The sequence below is a fragment of the Lichenostomus cassidix genome, chromosome 2 (genome assembly GCF_008360975.1).
Source record: "Lichenostomus cassidix isolate B80296 chromosome 2, HeHo_3.0, whole genome shotgun sequence".
Lineage (NCBI taxonomy): Eukaryota > Metazoa > Chordata > Aves > Passeriformes > Meliphagidae > Lichenostomus > Lichenostomus cassidix.
The window spans coordinates 115,397,780-115,422,668 of NC_139482.1; the positions used below are offsets into that span (position 1 = coordinate 115,397,780).

The following is a 24,889-nucleotide window of genomic DNA, read 5'->3' on the forward strand; positions in this document are numbered from 1 at the left end:
AATGCTTGGTTTTATGTAGATTCTGGGTATTTCAGTACACAATTCCTTGAATAATTTTTCCCAAAATCTGTGATTTTTGACACAAACTGAATTACAAAAATTTAAAACCTTTTTTTAACTTCCTATGAATCACAACCATAATTTTATTTTTATCATCCTACTTGTATTGTCTATTTGAAAATAAACATCTGACATATTTCTCTTTACCTTGACTGTAGTGCTTAAAATGCTGTAATAATCTTTCATAATTAACCTTCTCTTCCCATAATAATTTCAACAATCAAAGTGCTTCACAACTTTTCTGCCAGAAATAAAGCTACCTTAACAGTAGCCCTTCTGCTTTACAGATACAGACTGAAGCACTGGGCAAACTACTGCAATTATCTTCTGTGCTTTGAAAGAATTTTGATGCTGACAAGTTGTTTAACTTCTCTATTTTTCTGTTAGATTTTCTTGCCGTTAATATTGAGAAAATCAATTGTTCAATAATCACCTTGAGTGAAGAATTTGCTGCATTAAGTGGATTTCACACTGAGCAGACTTCCATAGCCTGAACCCATTCACAACTCAACCAGTTCAAACAGCAAAATCTGTTTGAGAGATCTCCCAGACCATACAACACAGTGCACCTAAGATTTGTTTTCAACTAAAAAATTGAAACAACATAGTGCCTAGAGCAGACAACTTGGGGAGGGGGAAAAAAAGTTTGTTAATATTTTGTTCTTAAAATTTCGAAAGGATGGTACCAATAAGTGGTGAACTGATTTTCCCAGCCAGATCTTGACAGAAGTGGGGAAATATATTAATGTAACCTTTCCATTTTAAGTGTGTTGTCAGTGGACCTTATCTTCAAATTTTGTGCAAAGATGTACCATACATGTATATCGCTCTATATATATGTGTGTCATTGCCAAAAGGGGAAAAAAAAACCCAAAAAACCCCCGATGAAGTATCTGCAAAGAATCCAGTAATACTATTAACTTCTCACTAACACTTGCAGACAAACATTGGCCTTGGTTGTAATCTCCAAGTGTTTTTCAAATTGCTGGATGTCCAGAAGAAATTGTTTACTTCCTTCCAGAAATAACCTACCACAACTGGAGAGTTAACTGTCCAGTTAACAGCATAAATGAACACTCTTTCCTAAGCTCTGATACCTTTCTGTGTCATTTATAGATTTCAATAATAGGGAGGTTTTAATTAAGTTGATGGATGTATGTGGGATTAATATGCATTGCCACATGTAGCAGCTAATAGGAAATGCAGCTTTTCTGTTAACTTCTATTCACCTGGTACATTCCTAATAACAAGGAAATCCTTCATTCTTGGAACAACTGTTCAATGCAGGGAGTTAGTGATATAGATTTTCTTCTGGTCCGAACAGGTTATTTTCTTTTGTTTATTGCCATCATTTATGCTCATAATATGGGTTTTGCAGCAAAGCAGATAATAAATAAGCCTTACCTTCCTGCCCATTTCTGTAATAAATTCTGTAGCATATTATAAAGATGATAAAAGCTTCAGCTTTAAATGGAAACTGTAACCTGAAGCCCTGAGTAACAAGTGATCAGTCAACAATAAGTGTGGAACACAACAGGGCAGGAACAGTCTGACAGCCTGAGATGCAGACAGACCTGCACATATGAAATACCACAGAGTCATGGGGTAAGTAACTTTGGAAGGGATCAGATCCCATTCATAGATTAAAGTGGGGCAAACTTTGAAGTTAGAGCTAAGCACCACCACTCCAAACAAAATCCCTCCAATTTACTAGAGGGACAATATTTGCCACCGTGCCTAAAGGTTAATGGCACCAAATAATTTGCAAATGCCTTGGTACTCAATGCTTGAAGTTTAATAAGGAGTATACACTGCTGCCTGCAATTAGATGGGAAGAGTTCTTGATGGGATGCCTTCAAAGGAGAAGGTACAGACAGACTGTCCTGTACCTACCTAGTAAATTTAATGACCTCCAGAGATATGACAGAGGGTACTCCAGTCTCTGGGTAGAAAAAGCCTAATTTATTTAAGACCTCATGTTGAAGTTCTCAGTGTGTGGCTTTGACCCAATATGAGAAGAAAGAGGAGGATGAATTTTTTTTAATCTGAGGTGGCTGAGAAATGGGTTCACACCTTCCTGTGAACTGTAGTCTTAAGAAATTCTGAGAATTTTTTTCCTGCTCTTGGCTCTGAAAAAAAAATCAGAACAAATTTTTAAGGAGTAGAGCCAGAGAATGAAGGAATCATTAGCTTGCAGAATGATGTTGTGGTGCCTGAAAACGCAGTTAAGAGTAACCTTTTGGAGAAGGCAGTGCAAGCACTACTCAGGCAGTAAACTTCACTGGTAATCCTCAGACTCTTCTTGTTAGGGTCTGTAGTGGGTGCAGGTGATAACATACAGGATGCCAAAGGGCTGAACAGTGACCTGGTATTATGTCCACAGCCTGAAATCCGTGCTTGGCTAATGATAACGGAAAGACCGAGAAACTGCACTCATTAATGCCCTGCTTTTCTTGCACCTGCACAGATACCAGAAACCATTTTCCTACTGCTATCTTTTAAAGCTGTTTTGTAGTCAGAGTTAAGGTGGCAGTAAAGCAAGGTAGTGAGGCATAAGAAGTGTGAACTGAAGGGAGGATGTGTTGTGGAAATGAGAGAGCTGTTGCAGAGAGTATAAGCATGTATTTGGTGTAGCAAAGAGTACAAAGTTTATGTGACATTTAATGCTGCCAAACTGACAAAAGCCCTGATTCTGAGTGATTATGTGAAGAGCAGCACTGACTCTACGGTTGCCTAGCATTGCTTTAGGTGGTGAACACAACACACAAAAAGAACATTGAAATGGCAAAGTCACGCACTTAGGAAAGGAAAAATCTGAGTATCAAAGTACAGCTTCAGGGGACCCTGACTACACCAGTGCTTTACAACATCTCTAGGAGAAACCACTGCAGGCAGAGCTCTACCTCCCACCTGTGGGTCAGGGCTGCAGCCTCTCTGTTGGGAGAACATAACTAATGAACTCCAAGGATTTTGACTGATCACAGCTTTTAAGGCAAGAGGGTATCACTATGACTAGTCCATTTTATGAAACATTTCAGCCTCCAGATTTCCTTGAATGAGTTTGGACATACACTTACACAGAGTTGCAAATTCTCACTGTGTCATTAAAGCCATGTGTGCTATGAAAACCTTTTGTGAAAGGTTGGGTCCGTGCTCCAAAGGCTCTGAGCTTTAAACCTCCACACTCAAATAACCATAGAAATATTTTGAAGTGCAGAAAACAGTCTTTTTCCTTTCAAGCCTGTGGAGAAACTCTCATCCCCACCCCCAGCCTCCAACACTGCTCCTGTTAAACTATGTCTAGCTTCCTGTTGAAATTTTTGGGCCCAAAATGTATTACTACAGCAAAGTTGCAACACGTCAGACAATCTTAGCTATTAGTGGTGCTATTAGCAATGCCTGTTTTTATAACTACAGGGGAGAAACATCAGTGTGTTCTTTGCACTGTGCAGTACAAGGCTCTTCACTAAAAAAAATTGTCTTCATAACTCATTTCTCAAATACATGTTGTAGAAAATGTCATGAAACTTAAAATGCTGTCTGACATTGTAAAAACAGCTTTCCTACAAATATATGTTCCACAATGTACCTTTAAATCTTTCTATGTGTCTCTTTAATACTACTTTTTTTTAATATAAAACTTATTTCAAGGACATTAAATTATGGACAGGTTTCTCATTACCAAGCCACTGCTCTGTTATTAAAAAATAGTATATAGAGAAAGGGATCACAAAAGGGCAGACAAAAAGAGATTATATTTTATTGCAGACCTGACACATTGGTCTGCTCCTGTTAAATCAGTCTGGTGACTATGTGGGACTTTGTGAAATACAAATACACAAAACAATTTTCCCTTCAGCATGAAGGGATAAGGCAGCAAAGCAATCTCACTCAGAGACTAGAACAAGGACAGAGACTGAATCATGCAAACAATAAAAGGGTGGGGGGGGTTTCTCAGGCTTCTATTGGTCTGAAGAATAAGAGGATGTATATAAGGAAAAATATGATGCTGCTGCTGTCAGGTGTTTATTTGATGCAGTGTGAGTTGTCTCATATTGCATCCACCAAGAGCTGGGTCTCCACCATTGCACAGGCATTTGGCATTTTGACTCCCTTTGAAACAAAGTAGGTCATGGGGTTTGCTCACACACACACACACACACACACTCCTGTTGAAAGAGAAAAAAGAATTGACAAAATATCTTCACCATGGGACACTTGCCAGAGTACATATGTCAAAGCTGACAGGGACCACAAAAATTGTTTTTAAAAGGGGCTGTGCAATACCTAGATGAAGGGAAACTTTCCATTCTAAAATGAGGTTTCCATCTCAAACAAATTACAATAAAATATGAAATTTTTAGTGAAATAAGATGAGAATACAGCTCTTGTTTAACAGATACCTCTGAGAAAATGAGTGCTAGGAGCCTGTGATACCTACAAGGACCTGTACAGAGCAGTCGACACAAAGGATTATTTTAACCTACAGCTAGATGCAAAGAAATTTACTGGAAAAGGAATAATTTCCATCAAATACTTTGTTTTAGTAATAAAAAAATTGCTTGATCATTTTCTTCTGACCATACGAGGTTATAATCACATCACAATGATAGTTTATAATCTCCTTTCCATGCTGCTTTTAAGATGATTCCACGCATTGTTCAAGCCAGGCTAGATCAGACTTCTGTTCAGCACCAAATAGGTTGCCTAGCACTATAAATAACAAAATCTCCTTTTCTCCATCATCAGCTTTCAATCACAACACAAGTGTAATGCGACTTTAGGAATTCTGTTTAATACCTTAGTGCTTCCATAGGCAAAGATGAAAAGCTTCTCTGCAAAGTCAATAGGTCTCCTGAGAAGCAATGCAAGTGCCACAAGACCTTTTTAATTGCTTTTCTTTGGCTGACTTTAACTAATGCTGTGGGCATTTGTCCTCACCATGGCAGTTTGGCTTTCATTCTTTCATTGCCCTTTGCTCAGACACAGCTATTTCTGCAGAGAGTATATATATATATATATATATGTGTGTGTGTGTATATGTATATATATATATATATATATGTGTGTGTGTGTATATATACATATATGGCAATGTGAAAAAATATAGAATAAATGTTTTACATACACAATGTAGAGAATCTTAGCATAACAATGCTATTTCTAAAGAGAAACTCTCTGTACAGGGCTTTTAAACAAAAATTTTTTTGTTTAAAATCTCAATACTGGACAAGAAATAAGGTGCTGTATGTTATGCTTTTCATGACTGACTTTGCATGCGTTCAACTCTCTCTTTTCAACAGCCTTTTAAATGCTACTGGATTTGCCTCAGCAGATTTGCCTCATTCTTTGCCCAGACTCCTTTACTCCCTGTGCTTTCAGTCACAGTGTCCCACAAATCTACTGCTCTTCAGGATGAGTGCAAGGCCTCTCTGTGGAAATAGAAATAGCTAGGAGAGAGCTTCAAGTAAGATCAACTAAAGAAAACAGCAGTGTTCTTTGCTACAGTGGTTAATAGTACTAATTGATTTCGTTTAAAGTGTAACTTAAAAAAATTACTTTCGAAAAGAATCCCTACTCTCCTTATTCTTTTTCAAAAAGTGTACATTAAAAATAGAACATTTTTTGGGTCAAATTTTCAATGCCAGACTTTTAACCCCTGTGGTCCTGGGCGGGTTCTTTTCCAAATGCAAGGGAATAGGATGCTCCTTCGTTAAAGCTGTCTTAATGCTGTCTGTTACTTTCTTTGGGGGGGGGGAGGATGCTCATTCTGGAGAGCATTTTACTTCAGAATATCCTGCATTAGAATCTGACTACAAAAGAAACCTGCTTATTTACTGCACCCCCAAAACTGAGAGCAGCTCACACCCACAAGCACCCACCAACAGCTCAAGTGGAGATAGAACACACCACTTTGTTTCCTGCTGTCAGGGAGAGAGGATTGGAGGGAGGGCACAGGAACTCTCAGAAACCTAGCATGTGCACAGGGACTTTATAGCAGTGGTGATATTGAATGAGCAACCAAAGCTCACAGGTCACACTCAGCCCAGGGCTTGGTGACGCATCCCAGCTGACCTGTGGTCACACCCTGCAGCCCCCAGCACCTGTGCTCACCCAGCAAGGCTCCAGGCCAGGTTTGCTCTGTGCCCAGCACGTTGTGCCATTTCTAATTAAGCCCAAAACTGCTTTCAGCTTTGATGATCTTCCTGCTGCTCTTTCCTTCCCCCACAACTAATTTCAGACGTTCACATTCAGTGAGATACAGGAATAGAAGCAGCTCAGCTTGCAGTCACCCTGCCTGAAGAAAGCTGAATATAAACAGGTTTCTGAGCTACAGTTTACACCAAAATCAGAGCATTGGAGACAATTTAGCCTGGTTTGCTGGAGCTGGCTGCAAAGATCATGGCAAGTTCCTAAGCTAACTCTGAAAAATAGCCTCCAGCTAATTCATGTCCCTTCCCGTGCTGCCTATGACCCCAGCTACCCCTGCTTAGCTTAGTGGGTGACTGTCACTCTTCTTGCTCCACCAGAAGCATTCTGATCTGGCCTTACCTAATATGACCTAATCTAGAGCAAACTGCAGCACCCCAATTACATACATGCATGGGCTACTTCCAAATCAGTGTGTCAGTGCTCTTAGTATCATTTTTTAATCACATTTTTAATTCCTCTCTTCTCTGTGAACCTCCTCAACCAACCCCTGAATCAACCTGCTGTTTCTCTATCAGTATAATTTATTCATCTATTTTTTTTCTTTTTGTTTCTGGAAGGAGCCTTACTCTCTATCTTTATCGTGTAAAAGAGGGGAACATGCCAAGCAAAAAAAGTAGCACCAGGATATGGTGTCAATCCAACAGAGACAGTGCTCCTGGGAAATTTTCTGTTCTTAAATTATTCTGAGCTGGTTCAGTAAAGGGTTTCTTGTAAAAAGGTAGTGAAGAAATTCCCCTTTTGCCCCAAGGTTACAAGTTATTTTGTTAGACCAGATGACATGACAGCATGATTCTATCAGGACGAATCAAAGTTTACTGAGCAAATCTGTGTTCTATAACCTGATTTATTGGTGCCATCTGCCAACACCCATGAACAGATGCTCTGTAGGACCTCACTAGTGTGCAATAATGACTGGGAGAAACCCACTGCAAATGACTGAATTTTAAAAGTTACTGAGTGTAGCAGGAGAGATAACAAACATAATGAAAAATGTCTAGGAGAATGCATCCCAGTGTTCATTTTTCAGTTCTATTTCTCTGACAGAAGTACTTCAGAATGTCTTCATCTACATATGTGGGCATGAGATGTGAAAATAAAGCAAGCACTCACAACTTCCCATGATTTTGCTCCAATCCTTTGCTACTCTGTGCTTCAAAGGAAAGAGAGCATTTTGGTGTGAGCAGTTACAGTCACAGTTTACCCAAAATCAATGAATTCTTCACAATTGCAAGAATTCTTTTTACGGTCATACTCAAGCAGGTCAGGATTGCCATACTACTAGCACTAATGTCTTTTTTTTTAATGGTTTTCCCCTACTCTGCAGCTATTTTCAAGCCCTGTGTACTCTGAGGGCATGCCAAGGTAGAAGCAAACGATTTGCAATTATTGCTACAGGCAACATTAATTTTGCATTCCCATCTCTTCAAAAACACAGGGGAGCAGAAAGAGATAACAGAAAGACAAGCAACTCGTCGGGGTGGAGCTTGGAAACGTGCCTGGGATCAGAGCAGGCACTGCAGAAGGTGAGGGAGAGCAGCCCCAGCTCCTGCAACCCCTGGGAACATTGTAGAGGTGCAGGAGCAGCCCAGTCCCAGGGTCTTCATGGCCCTGGTCCAGCCACTGCCTCCCACTGCATCCTGCCAAACTAAAAATCCATCTCTCAGGAGCTGCATTAAAATTAGAAGCTGAAGCTGCAGCGATGGGAGGACACTTTGCCCTCTTTCCTAGCATGCACTCTTCAACAGCCCACTCTGTCCATACCTAGGGCATTACATGGAACTCATCCGAACTTGCTCAGGAGCAGGTTGTTGCTGGACACAGGCTATCCAATATCTGGCAAAGCCATAAAATCAGGGAACAACAACTTTCAAGCACTATCACTCTTATCAGAGGCTGAATTTGGATCTGAAGCCGAAGAGCCGAAGAGCCAAAGAGCGGAAATCCCCCTTCCCTTATTGTGCCAATCCATTAAAATCACACGCTCACAGAAATTCTCCATGGAGAAACTATCACTGAACTATTAATAAAATCTTCCTGAACTATTAATATGATCTGTGGGAGTTTTAATCCACCTCGGGGACTGATTATGTAAGTGCACAGGCATGAAGATTCTGTTTTTATCCTCAATTTACATGACCTTTCACTTTGAACCATTTTGTTTATGACTGATATCTTCCTGAATCTGAGGGAAATTATTTTCTTTCAAGGGAGATTATATTTGGATTTTCAGCAAACTGGCAAATATAGTTGAGACTGGAGTTCATTGGGATGGCAAGATGTATGCTGGCTTTTGTGATTAGAAAGGGTAAAGTTTATGAAAGCATTTTAAAAATGTATATGTCTCAAAATTCAGATGTTCTGTAACCTAGGAATATGCTATAACATGGATTTTGAGCTCATGTCTTTGGTCCATGACGTCAATTCACATAGTTTGGAAGGAATGACCTTGAGCATCACGTTGGATTCATTCCTATTTTTCATGTTCCAAAGATGGCTTTGCTTTCCTGACACACTTTGGTGCGAGGAAATGCTGGAAAATCATGTTGATTTTTAGCTTTCAGGCAACTGTGGACAACACCATAGTAAAAGGTATCTGATGCATACTCATTCCAAAATAAATAGATGTTGAAGAACAGGCAGAAAGAACAATTGCCTCTCATTCACCTCACAACTCCCAAGCATTACTCTTGAGCTATTTAATGGAATATTATGTACCAAGGGTTTTCAGTCCCAGACTCAGTTCAGAAATTTTTCTGCACAGGAGGTCCAAGCAGAGAAGGGAAACAATGATCCCCATAACATTTTGCTCTGACCTGCAAGCTTGGAGACACTTCTTCAATCTGAAACAGAAGATGTATTGAGGCCTCTATGGATTTAGGGGGTCTGTGGCAGCTCCACTATGTTCATTACTTTCTATTTAGGCATGATAAAGAGGAGAATAACTGCAAACAGTAAAGAAACAAATACATAAAGCAAAACAAAGACAAATTAGGCAAAAGAAATGTCCCATCAATGCCCTCAGTTTCATTAACTCAATTCAAACTCTGTGTTCCAATGATTTTTTCTCTGTTGGTTTGCCCACACTGCTCTAGGAAGATGCTAGTGCAGTATGGTTAGATATATTCCTTATTTTAGCTCAATTTATGTCCCAGTGATTTATGTCCCAGTGAAGAAGGACTGGCATGACTGTGGAGTGAGCCAGCTGCCCAAGAAAATATCTGGAGTTCTTTCACTGAAGTGTGGGTTGGATGAGTGGACAGTGAGGTGGATTACTAATTGGCTCAAAGGCAGATCCTGGAGGGTCATAATTAGTACCACAGGGTCAAGCTGGGGACCTGTCACTAATGGTGTCCTACAAGGTTCAGTTTAACTTATTCATCAGTTACTTGAATGAAGGGGCAGATGCCTCCTCAGCAAGTCCAACAGGACAAGAGGGAATGGGCGAAAATTGATGCATAGGAAGTTTCACCTAAGCATAAGGAAGAACTTCTTCACTGTGCTCCAGTGAGAGCACTGGAACAGATTGCCCAGAGAGGTGGTGGAGTCTCCCTCACTGCAGATACTCAAGAATCATCTGGATGCAATCCTGTGACATGTGCTCTAGGATGACCCTGCCTGAGCAGGGAGGGAGGTTGGACCAGATGACTGTGGCTCCTTCCAACCTGACCTATTCTGGGATTCTGTGATTCCCTGCTATTGCTGAGAAGCAGGTTAGCTGGATTAGCACTGGGTTGGATGTGTTTATTTACACTGCAATTTCATTGCTGAGCAACGAGCTAATACATCCAGCCTAGTTTTCAGAGGAGAAGACAGTAGTGCCCAAAAATAATTAGACCAATTAATGTGTACTATATTTCATTTATAACACTGGAATAAAACCTAAGTACATCCTCAGGATTGGGTATTTTTGACAAGGAATCAGGTTAAGAAAAAGCTCGATGATCCCAGGGTCCATTTCACAGTAGACTCCAAAAAATGTACCTCATTATAAAATACACCTTCCCAAGGAATCACAAGACATGAGAAATCAAAAGAGAATTCCTAAAAGCAAAAGCTCTCCAGCAGAAAATCAATTTCAGCTACTTTCACCTTGCCCCAGGGAAAGCAGCAGAGACACTAAGTGGGGTGTGGGAAATGTCTCATACATCTTGCTGGAGCTGCACTAGGCAGACCTCCAGACAGGAGCTTTTCTTTCTAAGACAGCTCTGCTCTAATTAGGGACTTCTACAAAATTAGTATGTTGCAGTTCCAAACAGTGTCTGCATGATTCCCATATCAAATTTCTTTGGTTTTCTTTTTGGTTTTTTTTTTTTTTTTTAAGTTTTTGTCCTTGTTCTAATTGACAGCCTTACAAATGCAGGTGGACTGAGGGATGAAGGTCAAATTGAACTTATTGTGCTTAATAGGGTAAGGAAAAAAATGTAGCAGAAAGTTATACACATCAAAAAAATGTTCTTTGGTGGCTGGGGTTTTTTCTGACTGTCATGTTTCTTTTCCAAGGGTCTTTATGCATTATTGTGTGTACCTTCAAAATCAAAAGAAAGTAATTGCCTTTAAATAAAATTGTTATATTAAAGGCTTTCCTATAACATTTACTATGCCAATATGTCAGATAGAATCTAGTTTCTAGACTCAACAATCTGTGTTGGGTGGACATAAAATTAATTTTCTATACAGGAAAGTACATCCTGCTCCTTAGTCGACCTTTTCTAGAGACAGAGTGTCAAGTTAAACCTCTGGTTGTTTCCTATAATTCGCAGGATTTGGACCTTCCTGGGTATTGTTAAAGCTGGTCAACATGTTCTGAAAAATACATGTTCCCCCTTGAAAATGAAGTCCAATTGATGTTTCTCACTAAATGTTGTGATTAATATAATTTGTGTATTCCAGCAAAAAAGCAACAAAATTTTTTCTTTTTCAGGTCAGTATAAATCTCTGTCCCTTAAAGTTATTCCCCTTCTTCCAATCCCTCATTTCTTTCCTGTTCTGTGCTTCAGACTCAGATTAGATTTTCTACACTGACCTTTGCCACTACAGAACAGCCTGGGAGTAACTGTGGCAATTTATTCCCAAAGAGCAAAGGTGTCCAAAACTTATTCCTTATAGACACAATTTGTGGGATGGCAGCCAGCTTGACAAATATAGAATAAATAAATAAATAAAGGCAAATATAGAACATTTGAGTTTGGTTTAGGATTTTTTTTTTTAGAATAATCTGTGAAAAGTTTCAAATCTTAACATTTTCCTTCCCATGTGTGAGCAAGGCAACTGAATTTGTGAATTTTGCATGAGATGGGCATTTTATGGCTCTGGTCTGCTATAAAATGCAATTTTATATTATCACATGGTAGAAAATCACTTTGGGCTTCACGCTTCTGTCAGTCCATGTGTTTTTCTAGGTGGCCTCAGACCCTCTGCAGCAATTTCTCAGCACTCAGTTGAAGTCACTGCAACTTGCAGTTCTGCAGTAGTTTATCTCAATCAGATCTGCATCCCTAAACTGTAATAAAAAGCAGGAGAAATACAGCCATCTGTATTGAAAATGAACACCCCAACAGAAAATATGCTATCCTTAAAGAGAATCATAGAATCATTGAATCACTGAACAGAATCACAGAACGGTTAGGTTTGGAAAGGACTTTAAAAGTTATCTACTTCCAATCCCCCTGCCATGGGCAGAGATGCTGTTCAGTAAATTAGGTTGCTCAGGACCCCATTCACCCTGGCCTTGACCACTTTCAGGGATGGGGCATCCACAATTTCCCTGGGCAACCTGTTCCAGTACCTCAGCACCCTCTAAGAAAGGAATTTCTTCCTAATATCAAATCTAAACCTACCTTCTTTCAGTTTAAAACCTTATCGTCTCACTATCTGCCTATATAAGGAGTCCCTCTCCCTCCTTTTTATAAGCCTCCTTATGGTTCTGGAAGGCTGCAATGAGGTCTCTGGGGAGCCTTCCCTTCCCCAGGCTGAGCAATCCCAACTCTCCCAGCCTGTCTTTTTAGAAGAGATGCTCTATTCCTCTGATCATCTTTTTGGCCCTCCTCTGGACTAGCTCTATCAGGCTGACATCTTTCTTGTGCTTAGGACCCCAGATAGGTGGGATCTCAAAAGCTCAACTCATCATTTACTGGAATTTAAAATGGGATCACCTGTGAAGTTACACTGCTTGTCCTCTGGCATGCTAGCCTGATTATCCAGTACTCCTTCACAGTACATCCAATATTCAGATTTGTAATGATTTCAGGTCAACTGACCTGTCTGAGGTGGAAGTGGCTTATTCTACTGCATATATATATAAAAAAAATAATATCACTTAATGCCTGTGACTGCACACAAACATTACCCTAGTGTGGTTTTAGAATGGCTGCCGGGGCAATCCATGGCTTAAGAGTATGGAGAGTCCTGATGATCTGCCCTGGCTTGAAGGAGGTGGTGTATGCATACATATCGCTAAATCTGGGGGAAAAATTGACCTTGAAGCAGCACAGAAGCTCTACAGAGCAGGTGTATAAGGGGATTTTTTTCATCTCATCTCACAAATCCACCTCGTATTCTCACCAGCTGTGCTCAATCTCTGATGCTCGGGAGGAAGGCGAGAGAAAGCCCCAGGACAGCCTGTGCTAATTGTAGGGGGAAGGAACCTGCCTGAGTGCCAGAGCCAAAGCCCTGAAGGAAGAGACCTCATTATGCTCTGCTTTACATGCCGAGCTGTAGGGGTTAGGAGCACACACAGGATGAGGACGGCTTCATCAGAATCTCCCTCCACAGCGGAGAGACAGGCTCCTCTCCTCCCCCTGGAAGCCTATTTGCACACAGGAGCAGCGGTAGTCCCATTATCTATGGAACGCGAAAAAAATCCTCGGCTCTTCCTTGACTGACGTGTGTTAGATAAGATCGCAGGTACAAAATACCCTTCACAATACACAATAACCTTTAAAGACACGGCAGCCGCCTCCTCCTCCATTAGGCGTGCCCGGCTGGCGGAGCAGGGCAGGATGCCGAAGCGAACACCTCGCCAGCGGGACGCTACCTGCATGCTAATGTAGGGTGTTTGTGCTGAGCCCGGCAGCGGCAGCGAGCGAGGCTCCGGCAGTTTCCATGGTGCTGTCATGGTGCGCTCTCCCCACACCTTCACTTATCAGCATTTCCCACCCATCCTCCTCCCTGTAATGCGCTGCTTGCTCACCCCGAAAGGTCAGCCATTGTAATGATGATTTTAGCAGGGGGAGGCAGGGAGGCCGAAGGGTGAAAAGGTGAGCTCTGAGCAGCGATGTGCGTGGGAACCGGGGGCTTGCCTTGCGCTGCACAATGAGAAATTAGAAAGCTTCCCCTCGAGGGAGCGGTGCTCATCAACCCCCTCTCGCTTCCCAGGCCGGCCGAGTCAGAAGCCCTGATGGAGTTAAAAAATGTTCATGAGAAGTGGCTGGAGACCCGACTTTAAATCTTCAGCATCTCATCGGCAATTGATGTGTCAGTGCGTGGAGGGGCGAAGGGACTGCCTCTGCCCACAGAGGAAACTGATACAAACGCTTCCAGGCATCTTTTTTTGTTTCTTCCATTTCCCTCCTGCCCCCTCCCCAGCAAGCCCAGTGCTCGTTTGCAGATGGAAAGAGACAGATTTTTCCTCCGACTTTCATCCTATTGACTGCCAGAGTAGAGCACTGCATGTCTTAACTGCCTTCCTTTCTTTCTTTCTCTCTATAGGACAGCTTTCCTGCACGTTTTGGAGGAGTCCATTTTGTCAATCAGCCCTGGTACATCCATGCCCTGTACACGCTAATCAAACCATTCCTCAAAGACAAGACAAGGAAAAGGGTAATTTGATGGAGGTTGGGGGTGGAGGTGGAGAGGAATCTGCAGAACTGGATCAGCCAAGCAGCTGCCTGTTTTCTTCTTTTTCTCTCTGCATGTTCCATATGGTATAAGAGAATTGCTGCTGTTACCAAAAATTGGAGTTTGGAACGATCTGAATTGAATCAATAACTCAGCCAGGGACCAGAAACCTGTTGTCACTAACAAAGTGTGGATACATTTTACTGGGACATGCTCTGTCTGGGTTAGACAGAATTGGCAATGTGGAGGATAATCAAGCCTGGCCGAAGTTACTTGAAAGCAAGGGAAACTTCAGTTCAGCCCTTTGCGGGAGTAAAAATTCCTATTTCATTCCTTCAGCAGGGTGACTGTTTTCACATGATGGTAACTCACTTGCTTCCACAAAAAGTATCCATGCCTGAAGGCTGTTGCCTCACACTGCAGAAGAGGCATATCTTCACTGAAACCCATGTGAATTGGTGGTCCTGCAGTCATCTTAGCCATTTGTTGTCTGCAGTCTATCACACAACAGCTGAATCGTCCCTCAGGAGGCCTCAGAGCCCACCCTGAGTTGTGTCTGACTAGGCAGGGCAAGGCTAGGACCAACCTGAAAGCAAAGAGGGGTTAGAGAAACAAGTGTTGCTGAAGCAGCACAAAGTGGTGACACAGCCCTGGGAAATGTCTGTCCTGGGGTGCAGGGCTGGTGGCCCTCAGATGCTGAGGTCCGACTCTTCATATTTGCTTTCAGTAAGCTCCACTCTCACCCTTTTTTCCCCCACTGTTCTTCACGTAAGCTTCTGTCATCTCACAGTACCAATAATCAGTCATAATTCCTGACCTTAAGAAAGTGAAATTTTCATGTGCCAAAAGCAAGCGAATTGGAGTTTTCAGAAGCGTTAGTAATGCCAGCCTAATTCTTCAGCTGCCCACCCCAAAGTTAATCCCCCATCTTCTCCCAACTGAGCCATCCCTGAGCGCTTTGGAAATTCCCACCTGAAAGTGCAGTGTCAACTAATGACACTCCACACCTCATTCATGCTGCTATTATTGTACTTAATGAAGTAAGGAGTCGATGATGACTTTGAACTTTCTTTCTTATTTGTTAAAGATCTTTCTTCACGGCAACAACCTGAACAGCCTTCACCAGCTAATACACCCTGAATGCCTGCCCTCTGAATTTGGGGGGACTCTGCCTCCCTATGACATGGGGACGTGGGCTCGAACATTACTGGGTCCCGACTACAGCGATGAAAACGAGTACACCCACACCTCCTACAACGCCATGCACGTGAAGCATGCCTCCTCCAACCTGGAGAGGGAGGCCTCGCCCAAACCCATGAAAAGGTTAGTACTGCCTTTGAAATCAGCGCTTATTTGGCTCTCTGAACAGGTTTGGCATAAATCTCACAGGAAAGGCTCATCTGGCTCGAAGAGAGGCTGCAATTTGGCAAAGGTTGATGGTAAGGAACATTTTACTCTGGGCTGTGCTCATGGTGCTGTGGGAGAAAGGAAGCCTCTCTGTGGAACCGTAATTACTTGTCTGATTACTGTGCATGAAAATGAGGGGAAATTAATGAGCCCTGCACAGAGCATTACAAAAAGTACACCAGGGTGAGATGCTGTCCTGCACGGCACAGAGCAACCAGAGGCACCACTTCAGCGCTGGTCCGTATTCCTTGCCACTGCTTTGCTGCTGCTGACCCGGTTGTTAACTGTGAGGGATTTACCTCCTTGGAAAAGCAGCTTTTGTACGACGAACACCACTGCCCTCTAAAGGGAAAAGGAGCTGGTCTTCTCCCTGTGTTTCTGCTCCCACTTGCTCCGCGAAGCCCTGCAAAGGCAGCTGCAGAGCTGCTCTTTTAAGAGCTCTGATTTTAGTTCTAGTGATTGTGCATTCAGCTCTGAATGCTCAAAACAGCAGCTCCGGAGAGTGTTGCCCTCAGTAGTTTGAACTGATTGTGGGGACGGGGTCAGAAAGCTGGGATACCTGGCACAGGGATGGGGTCAGGAATGTGGGATAGCTGGCACAGAGCTGTGGGCTCAGCCAACAGCAGCTGCAGTGAGCTGTGGCCGGGTAGGCTTCCCTGTGTGAGTGTGACATCTGCACTCGCCTCACCCTTGGCATCCCACTCCGTGAAACTGCTTTCCGTGCAGATCACAGCGATGCTTCCCTCGCTGCTGCCACTTGATGAGTGCGGTGCTCACAGGCACGGCGTCACTCCCTGTGACAGGGAACGGCCATCATTTTGTCACAGCAAAATCAAAGCTGACAACACAGACAAGCCATAATGTCATGCAATTAGTTTTGAAAGTCTTTCATCTTCAGAGGAAAAAGAAGTGCATTCTTGATTCACAGCTCCCTCCCAGGTCAGAGGGATGCCACGCAGCTGTGTCTGCAAATTGAGGCCTCATGCTGGAAACCCTGGCACTTATGACTGACTTCAAGAGCTCACAAGGCCACGACTTGCACGGCCACACAACTGCCAGGCTATGAGCCTCGGCACGATAAGGGGTGGCCACCTGCTTTGTGAGAAGTTCTCACTACTGACCACCAGCCAAGGCTGGGAGCCAGCACAAGTTTACAAAGCCTGTCCAAGAAAGCTGAGTTTAAACTAACTTATTTTCAATAAATATTGTCAGTGAAACACACTTAATTATTTTAGAAAATTACTAAGTATTTAATCATTATTAGAATATATCTCAATTTATGTAGCTTTATATAAAGAAATCTGCAGTTTTTTAAAGCTCTAAATATGTTAAGGGCTGTTCACAGGTAAATCTTTGCTGAGGACTTGATCCTTGGCTGCAAAGAAGGGAGGGTCTTATTGTGCCCTCAGGGGAGAACCTCATCTTGAAAATTAGTTCAGTGCCAGAAAACACTGCCTTGAGGCAAAGCCTTCTTTTATAATCTGTTCACTAATACAAAAGTGCACTAATACAAATATGGGGAGTGGATGAATCTAATTTGTCATGTTGCCTCTGGGCAGACTAGATCTAAACTTTTAGCCTAATTTCGTTACTCGGCGGTTAAGTCAACCATCTGATCTTGCACCCCATGGTCATTACTTGCTGTTAAAGGTGAAAAGTTCACAGCTTCAACAGATTTTCTCCTATGAGTATTTGCTTTGATACTTCTTCCCCTGAAATTACGGTTTAGCCCAAGCATAGGTAAAAGCCTATGTTTAGAAAGCATGATTGTGTGCTTTATTAGATTTATTAGACCAAATTTATATCTAAGACATCTTAAAAGGTCTCCAGACTTCTACCAGCATCACCTGTCTTTATATATCTCCCCTCCTTGCCTCTTTAGGTTCATATATCTCAAACACTATGAGAAGCTCAGGCTAGGCTGAGATTCCTGGATACTCCAGGGAAGTTTACACTAGGCATAGGTAGTCTTCTAACATTATTCTTCATCTTAAATATAATTCCCTCATAATTGTTCAATCATTTTTTCCCCTTATTAAAACAATTTCTAGTTTCATTGAAAATCTCTCCCCTGCTCCACCTTTCACAACATATGCTTGTAGGTAACATGTTAATTTAGTGTTTCTCTGATGAAACTATTGGTTTAACAAAAAAAAAGAGATAAAGGTCAACGTCACTGACTTTTTCTTTATCAGTCATGTTCTTCTGAAACGGGCAGATATACAAAGACTGAGCCTTCTAGGATTTCTGCAATTTAAGGGTGAAAATCCTTGCTTAACAATTTATGGGTCTTCTCCTCTCTGACTTCCCAGATATCACTGCAGGTTTACCTGCCCAGTCACCAGCTGCAGGGGAGGGCAGTGCTTATGAGAGTTGGATTTACACGTCAGGCTGGAGCGACACTGCTTGTTGCCCGCTGTGGCACTGTCTTGCTGTGTGACAAGGTGCAGAGTTCTAGCCCCTCCTGGCTCTGTGGCCACTTGTATAAAGCCATGCAAGCCCATCCTTGCTGGAGCTGCCACTGGACTAACACTGTGTTAAAGCATCCTGAATCTTTGAGCTCAATGCTGCTATAACAGCTGAGAGCATTGCACTGCAACCACAGAGAAGTGTCCCTGTGTAATGAAATGCCACTATACTCTACACCTGGAGAGAAGCTCACCTTTGGCACCTACTACAAAAACAGTGTGTTGCAATTTTAGTAGCAGAGATGCTGAAAAATCAAGATATGAACTATAGATCTGAAAGAAAAGTGCCAGGAAATGGAATCAGAGAATAACTGACCAAAATACTATTGTAGCCACTTCACCTATATTAGCAAATGAATGCAGAGGGAGATAAGGAGGCCATTTTCAAGATGTGCCTGAGAACAAATTGAAAACTAAAATAAATCTCAAAATGCAGACCAGGAAAAATGTGGCACCAAGCGGCAGTGAGAGGGGCTGAAGCTGGAGCAGGTACCTGCCTGTGGGTTGGCTTCAGGACTGACAGCAGTGTTTTGGCTCCTGTCACCATGGCAGATGCATATAAATTGAAACCAGTTCTCCTGAGAACTGTGGTGAGGATGAGGAAAGCAGAGAGCATGTTTTTCCAGCAAGAAGCTATAGAAGACAGTGGTTTGTTCAGCTTCAGAGAGCAAAGGTTGAAATAGATTTGAAGGGAATAAAACCTGTGGAGCAAGAACAGGTATTGGAGAAAAACTTAGGCATGAGATCAAACAGATATAAGTTGATCTAAGTATACCTTGCTTGCAAATTAGAGTTGATTTGCTAGTCATCAGAGGCCAGAAACAGCGTGCCAGTATGACAATCTAACTGATGCAGGAGTGGAAGACTAATATGAAGGGGCTACAGGAGATAAGGCTTGCATAGCAAAGTCTCATTAGATTCCAATTTCTGCTCCATTTAACAGCAATGGAACCAGAACATTATCTTCTTTCCAGTCACAAGCATGGGTGGTTTTCTCTGTGACTCGAACTCGCTCAAGATTTGCTCTCAAGAAAGAGTCCTTGTTGACTTCAGAGAACAGAGGTGTTGTAGGTGGAGAAAGGATTGAAAATCCTCTTAGAAAAAGACTGCCACTGACTATAATCAGTGACATGATCTTGAAAATTTTGAGATTTGACAAGTGTCTGTAATATGGAAAATCTTTAATCAAAAACGTTGCAATTTTTTTCCACCAGTGGCCACATGAAGTCCCACTGGAACAAACCTAAAATAGTGGAAATGGCACTCCCATCTGCAGCATTATCTAGGATCCCAAGTAATGTATGAAAAGATGGGAAACAAAGCAAAACAGCTGATGACTCCACATAATGAGTCTTAATGACCGGGGGGGAGGGGAGGGGCAAGCAATGCCTCATTCCATTCAGAATATATGTTTATTAAGACTCAGCTCAGTGAAGTCTGAAATGGGCACGGTAGTAAACAAGCAAACCAGCATTAATACAGCAAACTTACTTTAATCTGAGAGCCAGGCTGCATCCATTCGACAGTCCTGGGAGCAGCAATGGCAACAGACCCTTCCCCTGCCTTGGGCCATCTCTTTTGAAGGGTCTGCATTCGTGCAGGAAGTCTGTCACTTAGGAGCTTCAGGATTTCAGAGCAATGTAAATGGCGCAAAAATTTGGAGCTCGGGGAAGAATTCACATCCCTTTCAGCTGTGGCCAAGTGTTCTGATATCTCTGATGGCCAGAAAGGGGCCTTTAGTCAACAGGGAACTCACAGAAAAGCAAAGCATTTGCCTGAGGCATTCATGCTGCCTTTTGTTGATGAGCTGTTTTTTTAGGAACAGCTGTCGATTTTATCTCGGTGTGCAGTTTAACGAATAGTTATGGTGGGTGGTTAAGCCTAGGAGTTGAAGAGTCAGAGACTGCTTTCAGCATATCACTATGCCAATAGGGCATAATTTTTTAGCCCTGTTCTCCCAACAGTAGGAGATCTATCTCTGTAGCTATTTGGGTACCTAAAAGTTGTGGGTGAGCATCCCCAGTTGGAGGGATGGATTCGGTGACTGGGGAACATGTAAAGGAGTTCAGCTCTTTGAAGTTTCATTTTTTCTCCAGTGTCACTCTTGCCCTTACACTCAGGTCCAGCAGCAACAAGCAAGCTGCCAGCAGCATGTTACCTCTCTGTGACTCGCTTTTCTTTGCAAGAACTGCCCTACTTCAGCTGCATCTGGGTCACTTCTTGATGTCTGAACTTGATCTTCAGTCCAAATGACAAAGACTGTTCTCTGCCTTTGCATGTTCCCTGTGCAGGCACCAAGCAAGGCCTGGGAGCTGAATGTTCTTTCTCTCCCCTCCCAGGCATCAAAAGAGCACTTGCTTTTAACCTGCTGTCAGTGCAAACAGGTTTGAAAACCTACTGCAATTTAAAATTGCCCTGCAGAGAAAGGAAATTTTACCTAACCACGCCATATATATTCTGGCCAAACGACCTGGGTTGTTTAATCAAATTTATTTAATCAAAGTTTAATTAATGATAACTTTATTCAAATTTGGGGTTAAAAATTATTCTTAGGATAACATGGGTTGCAAGAGCATTACTATAACCAAGTCAAACTTATCAGAGACTCAGTAAATTCAGAGTTAGGGGTAAAACTTTTAAAATAGAGCCAAGCACATTAATTATGAACATGTACAGTCAAGACACCATTACGTTTTTCTGTTGTGAAATAAAAACTTATAGACTTATAGGACTGTGGAATAATTCAGGTTGGAAAAGATCTTTAAGATCATCAAGTCCAACATTAACCCAAGTCCACCACTAAACCTTGTGCCTAAGCAGCACATCTATACGTCTTTAAAATATCTCCAGGGATGGTTTCTCCATCACTTGCCTGGGAAGCCTGTTCCAATGTTTACAATCCCTTCAGTGAAGAAATTTTTTCCTAATGACTAATTTAAACCTTTCCTGGCACAACTTGAGGCTGTTTCCTAAAGGACTTGAGCACCTAAACACTCGATGGCCTGACTAGTGGTTCATCAAAAGCCCCCATATTGTGCATTTTGAAAATGCAGTGGAAAAAGCCTATTGGAATGCATTGCCCCATTGCCCCACACTGTTGAGTTAGAGCATGTGGATTTTATGTCCCAGATTAGAGTGAAAGGATTTAAAAGTGCAGATGAGGGTTTAGACATTATTGCCTCCTGATGTGTGTTTTCAAAAGCCCTGATATTCAAATGAACTCACTGCTGAAACTAATTGTTGTTTCTCAGAAATGGAATCCTGCTTCCAGAAGGAAGGATATTACGACTGGTACACACTAATGCCGACTGGAACAGTTTTAGAACCAAAAGGGGCCATTCATGGGGGTGACTTATGCAAGGTTTTTATTTATTCAGACTTGTTTCTCCATATGCCCAGCTGGGCTGTGCAAGGCAGACCTTTCTAGTTGTTATCCTTAGTGTGACCTTAATGTTCCTTTGCCATATGTTTCTGCTTTTATGGGTCATGTTTAATGCCGGTTCACAGTCAGCACCAATTTACTGCAGAAGTAGTAAAATACCAGCAAATAAAAATCAGTATGAAAATGTGTGAACACTTCCCACTGCCCATGGATGGCACCTGGATTGCTCTGCTTGTAGCTGGGGTGCATTTCTTCTTGTGTTGGGGGAAAAGGGTAAAAATCCTTGTGATAAAATAACTCTGTAGTACATGAGACTTATGGTGCAAGGCTTGCATTCACTATTTTATTATAAATTATTTCAAACAAAGGAGAGTTTCTGAGTACTTCTGCAGAAATTCTTCCCCCATACACAGATGATGAATGGGACAAATCTTGGTAGTAAAGCAGGTATCCCAGGGACATGCATGTCGTGTAATATATGCATTATCTAGTAATATAGGTTGTTAGCTTTTTAACAGTTTTATAACTTTTAAAGAAAACCCAATGAATACATCAGAAAGAAATGGAAAGGAACTGGTGGATTTGGCACATCAGCAGGTCCTAGGGAGGCTGCAGGGGAGATGTTGAAGAATATCCTCAGGAACCCATAGCGAGAGAAGCCAAGGAGGAGATTTGAGTTGCAAAGCCAGAGCTGAACCAAGGACAGGAGGGATGGATAGCTTAGTACTGAGGATGGATGCCCTGGGACAAGGCAGGAATTCAGTTGATCTCTGGGTGCATTGACAGCTTGGGTCTCATCTGTTTGCAGTACTCAATTCCCAGTGCATGGGTGCACAAACACAGGCTAGAGGTGGGAATGGCAGAACCAGTGCTCTTCAGGCTGCCTAAAAACTTGCATTGTAAATTATGTCTTCAGCTGGCTATAAATTTGCCAAAAGTTTAGTAGTTTAGATTAGAGACATGACACTTAATAAAACAAATGCTTTTACACTGCTTATGTCTTTTGCTGCCCTGTGAAAAATCCACCTACATCTGGCTGAGTTACAAGCCTTTGAAAGGGCAATTCACACATGCCCTGTAGAAACATATTTAATTTTAGCATTTAATGGCCCCATGGATTGCCTCATGCTTTAACTTGGCCTCCCAACATAAATTTGTTCAGCTTGGGTTGATGGCTCAGTGCTCACAATGTGCATCTCCTGCCTAGGCCATGGGGTGTAAAGGGCTTTTGTAATCACAGTTTTCACTTGTGATCACTGTTCTCCCTGCACTAGGCCAATCTATGGCAAGACATGGAGCCAGGATTTGGAAGATTGACACCTTATGCTTGCAGGGCTTCATCCTCCCTGCTGTTGGCAGGAGAATTGGAGAGATGAGGATTTAGTGGTTAACCCACCTGAGGCACTGGAGACTTGGGTCATTGGGATGGGAGCCACAAGGCAGACTGAAAGACGAAGTAGGCACAAAGGACTGGAAGCAGATGGGCTAGGACACACACTTGGGGGGAAAGCAAATGGCTCATGGAGACCAGGAATGGTCATTTGGTTCAGTCTGTTGGGTGCAGCCTTTGAGAAGCAGATCCTGCTCTCCTTCTCCCCCTGAGCCCCTGTGTCAGCCTGGCAAGTAGCTTAAGCCAAACTTCACACAGATGGTGAGATTGCACATTGCTTATTTTCAACCTGTCAAGCTATAGACTTTGGGGTCTAATTTCCAGAAATACCCAGCACTCGCCTGCAACAGAAATCCATGGGATATGTGCTTTGAACACACAAGCTGCCACTTAAGGCTGAGGACTCTGCAAAATCAGACCTTCAGCACAGGGAAACTGGCACCCCTTTAGAAGGGTACCCAAAATTGTACCCTAATTTTAGTGCGTTTCACCTCTCCACATGCAAAATACAAATTAAAAAAAAAACAACTCTCACAGTCATGCTATGGCAGTAAAGTAATTAGCATTTAAGAGGCACACAAGCACTGCATTGATAAACTCTACAGAAAACCTCAGGAGGGAATTAACAAAGGCTATCTTCAGAGCAGGCTTGGACTAATATGCAGCAAATGTGTCACAGAGCCACACGCTGAATCACCACAAGAAAGCAAAATAAATAGCCATTTACTAGGAGAGCACTGTGTATGCTGAGCACTGAGGGAGGAAAGAGGCCTCTGAGAAAGAACAGTGTGTGCCCCTGGGGCCAGGGCTCAATGCAGGCGTCACAACACCCCCACACACCTGGCCAAGTGACTGCTGCTCCCACAACCTACATTTTAGCTTTTCACGCTGTGGTGGTGGTTGACTTTCCACTCTAAATGGTACATCTGCAGGGTTGCTTTCATGCTGTAGTGCTGTTCTTCTGAAGGACAGGAAACTTTTGATGTATGATGGGGAAGTAGGAAGACTGATCCCCTTTGCTTGTAGTGCTTCGTCTTCTCTGTTATTGTAACACAGCAGTGAAGAGACCATGACTCAGTGGCAAATCTGGTTGAGATGTTGAGAACTAGAGTCACTGGAATGGGAGCAAAAAAAGGCAGACTGAAATATGAGGCAGGAGTAAAGGACTGGATTGTCTGAACAAAGGGACTGGAAACTGTTGGGCTGGAGAGAAATCTTGGTGGGCAAGGAAATGGGGATAAGCAGGAAAAGCATGAGTGGTGATGACAAGTACGAGTGTTTTCATGTGTGAATATTTGTAAAGTGTGAGAAGAAATTCTTTTCATTACCTGGCCTGAAATTCTTTTTTTAGATATCAAATTCTGCACACTTCATAATAGCTCTGATGAATCTGCGGCAGTGTTTTCTTTATTAGATTCTGTGACTAGGCTTACCATGTGATAGGTGACATATTGGATTCCAGAGGACTAAGGGTCTTCCAGGAACTCCTATCTGAAGCAGGTGGTCCTATTCTTTCTATGAGAAAAAAAGCATGTGGAAAATTCAGTCTGTAGCAGAGAGAGGAAATGGACAGGAAAAGCTCCCACCCACACCTTTCCCCTGCCCTGGACTGAGGCAAGATCTTCACACAGAAGCTCAGAACATTTAGGAGCAGGAGATATCACACAAATCCACACTGATAAAAAAAGACTGAGATGTGCACCCTAATTCCAAGGCTGATGGCACAAGAGCAGCTCCTGTCCATGTTGCTCAGGGATAGCCTCTGCCAGAAGAGTCTGCCTGCATTTGTCCTGCATAGTGCCTGGCTCTTGGTCTCGGTGGCCTGGAGGCATTTCTATATGTGTATACAATTCAGAGCGTCTGCAAAGAGCTGAGGTCTTGTCATGGCCCACCAGAGGACTGTTTTTACAGCAAGTGCCAAATGTATGCACTGCATCCTTGGAGAGTAGTCTGGGCTGAGGGACAGACAGCCAGGCCATGGTTAGAGTCAAATGTGGTGCAGTGTCACCCTCTTTGTGCACACCCTGCAGTGAGCTGTGCTCAGGGTGTGTGGTGGAGAGAAGCAGCTGTGGCCAGCTGTCAGGAACAAAGGGGCATGGCGAGAACTGGTGGGCACCGGGAGGATGAGGGGTC

At 42.6% G+C, this 24,889-nt stretch overlaps 1 protein-coding gene across 1 annotated transcript in view; it reads left to right on the forward strand.

The window, feature by feature from the left end:
* CLVS1 (clavesin 1) overlaps positions 1–24,889 on the forward strand; it is a 101,611-nt gene that overhangs the window by 68,550 nt on the left and 8,172 nt on the right. The window contains exons 4-5 of the mRNA XM_085052920.1: positions 13,981–14,091; positions 15,197–15,432. Coding sequence (XP_084909046.1) covers positions 13,981–14,091; positions 15,197–15,432 — 347 coding nt within the window. The remainder of the gene's footprint in view (positions 1–13,980; positions 14,092–15,196; positions 15,433–24,889) is intronic.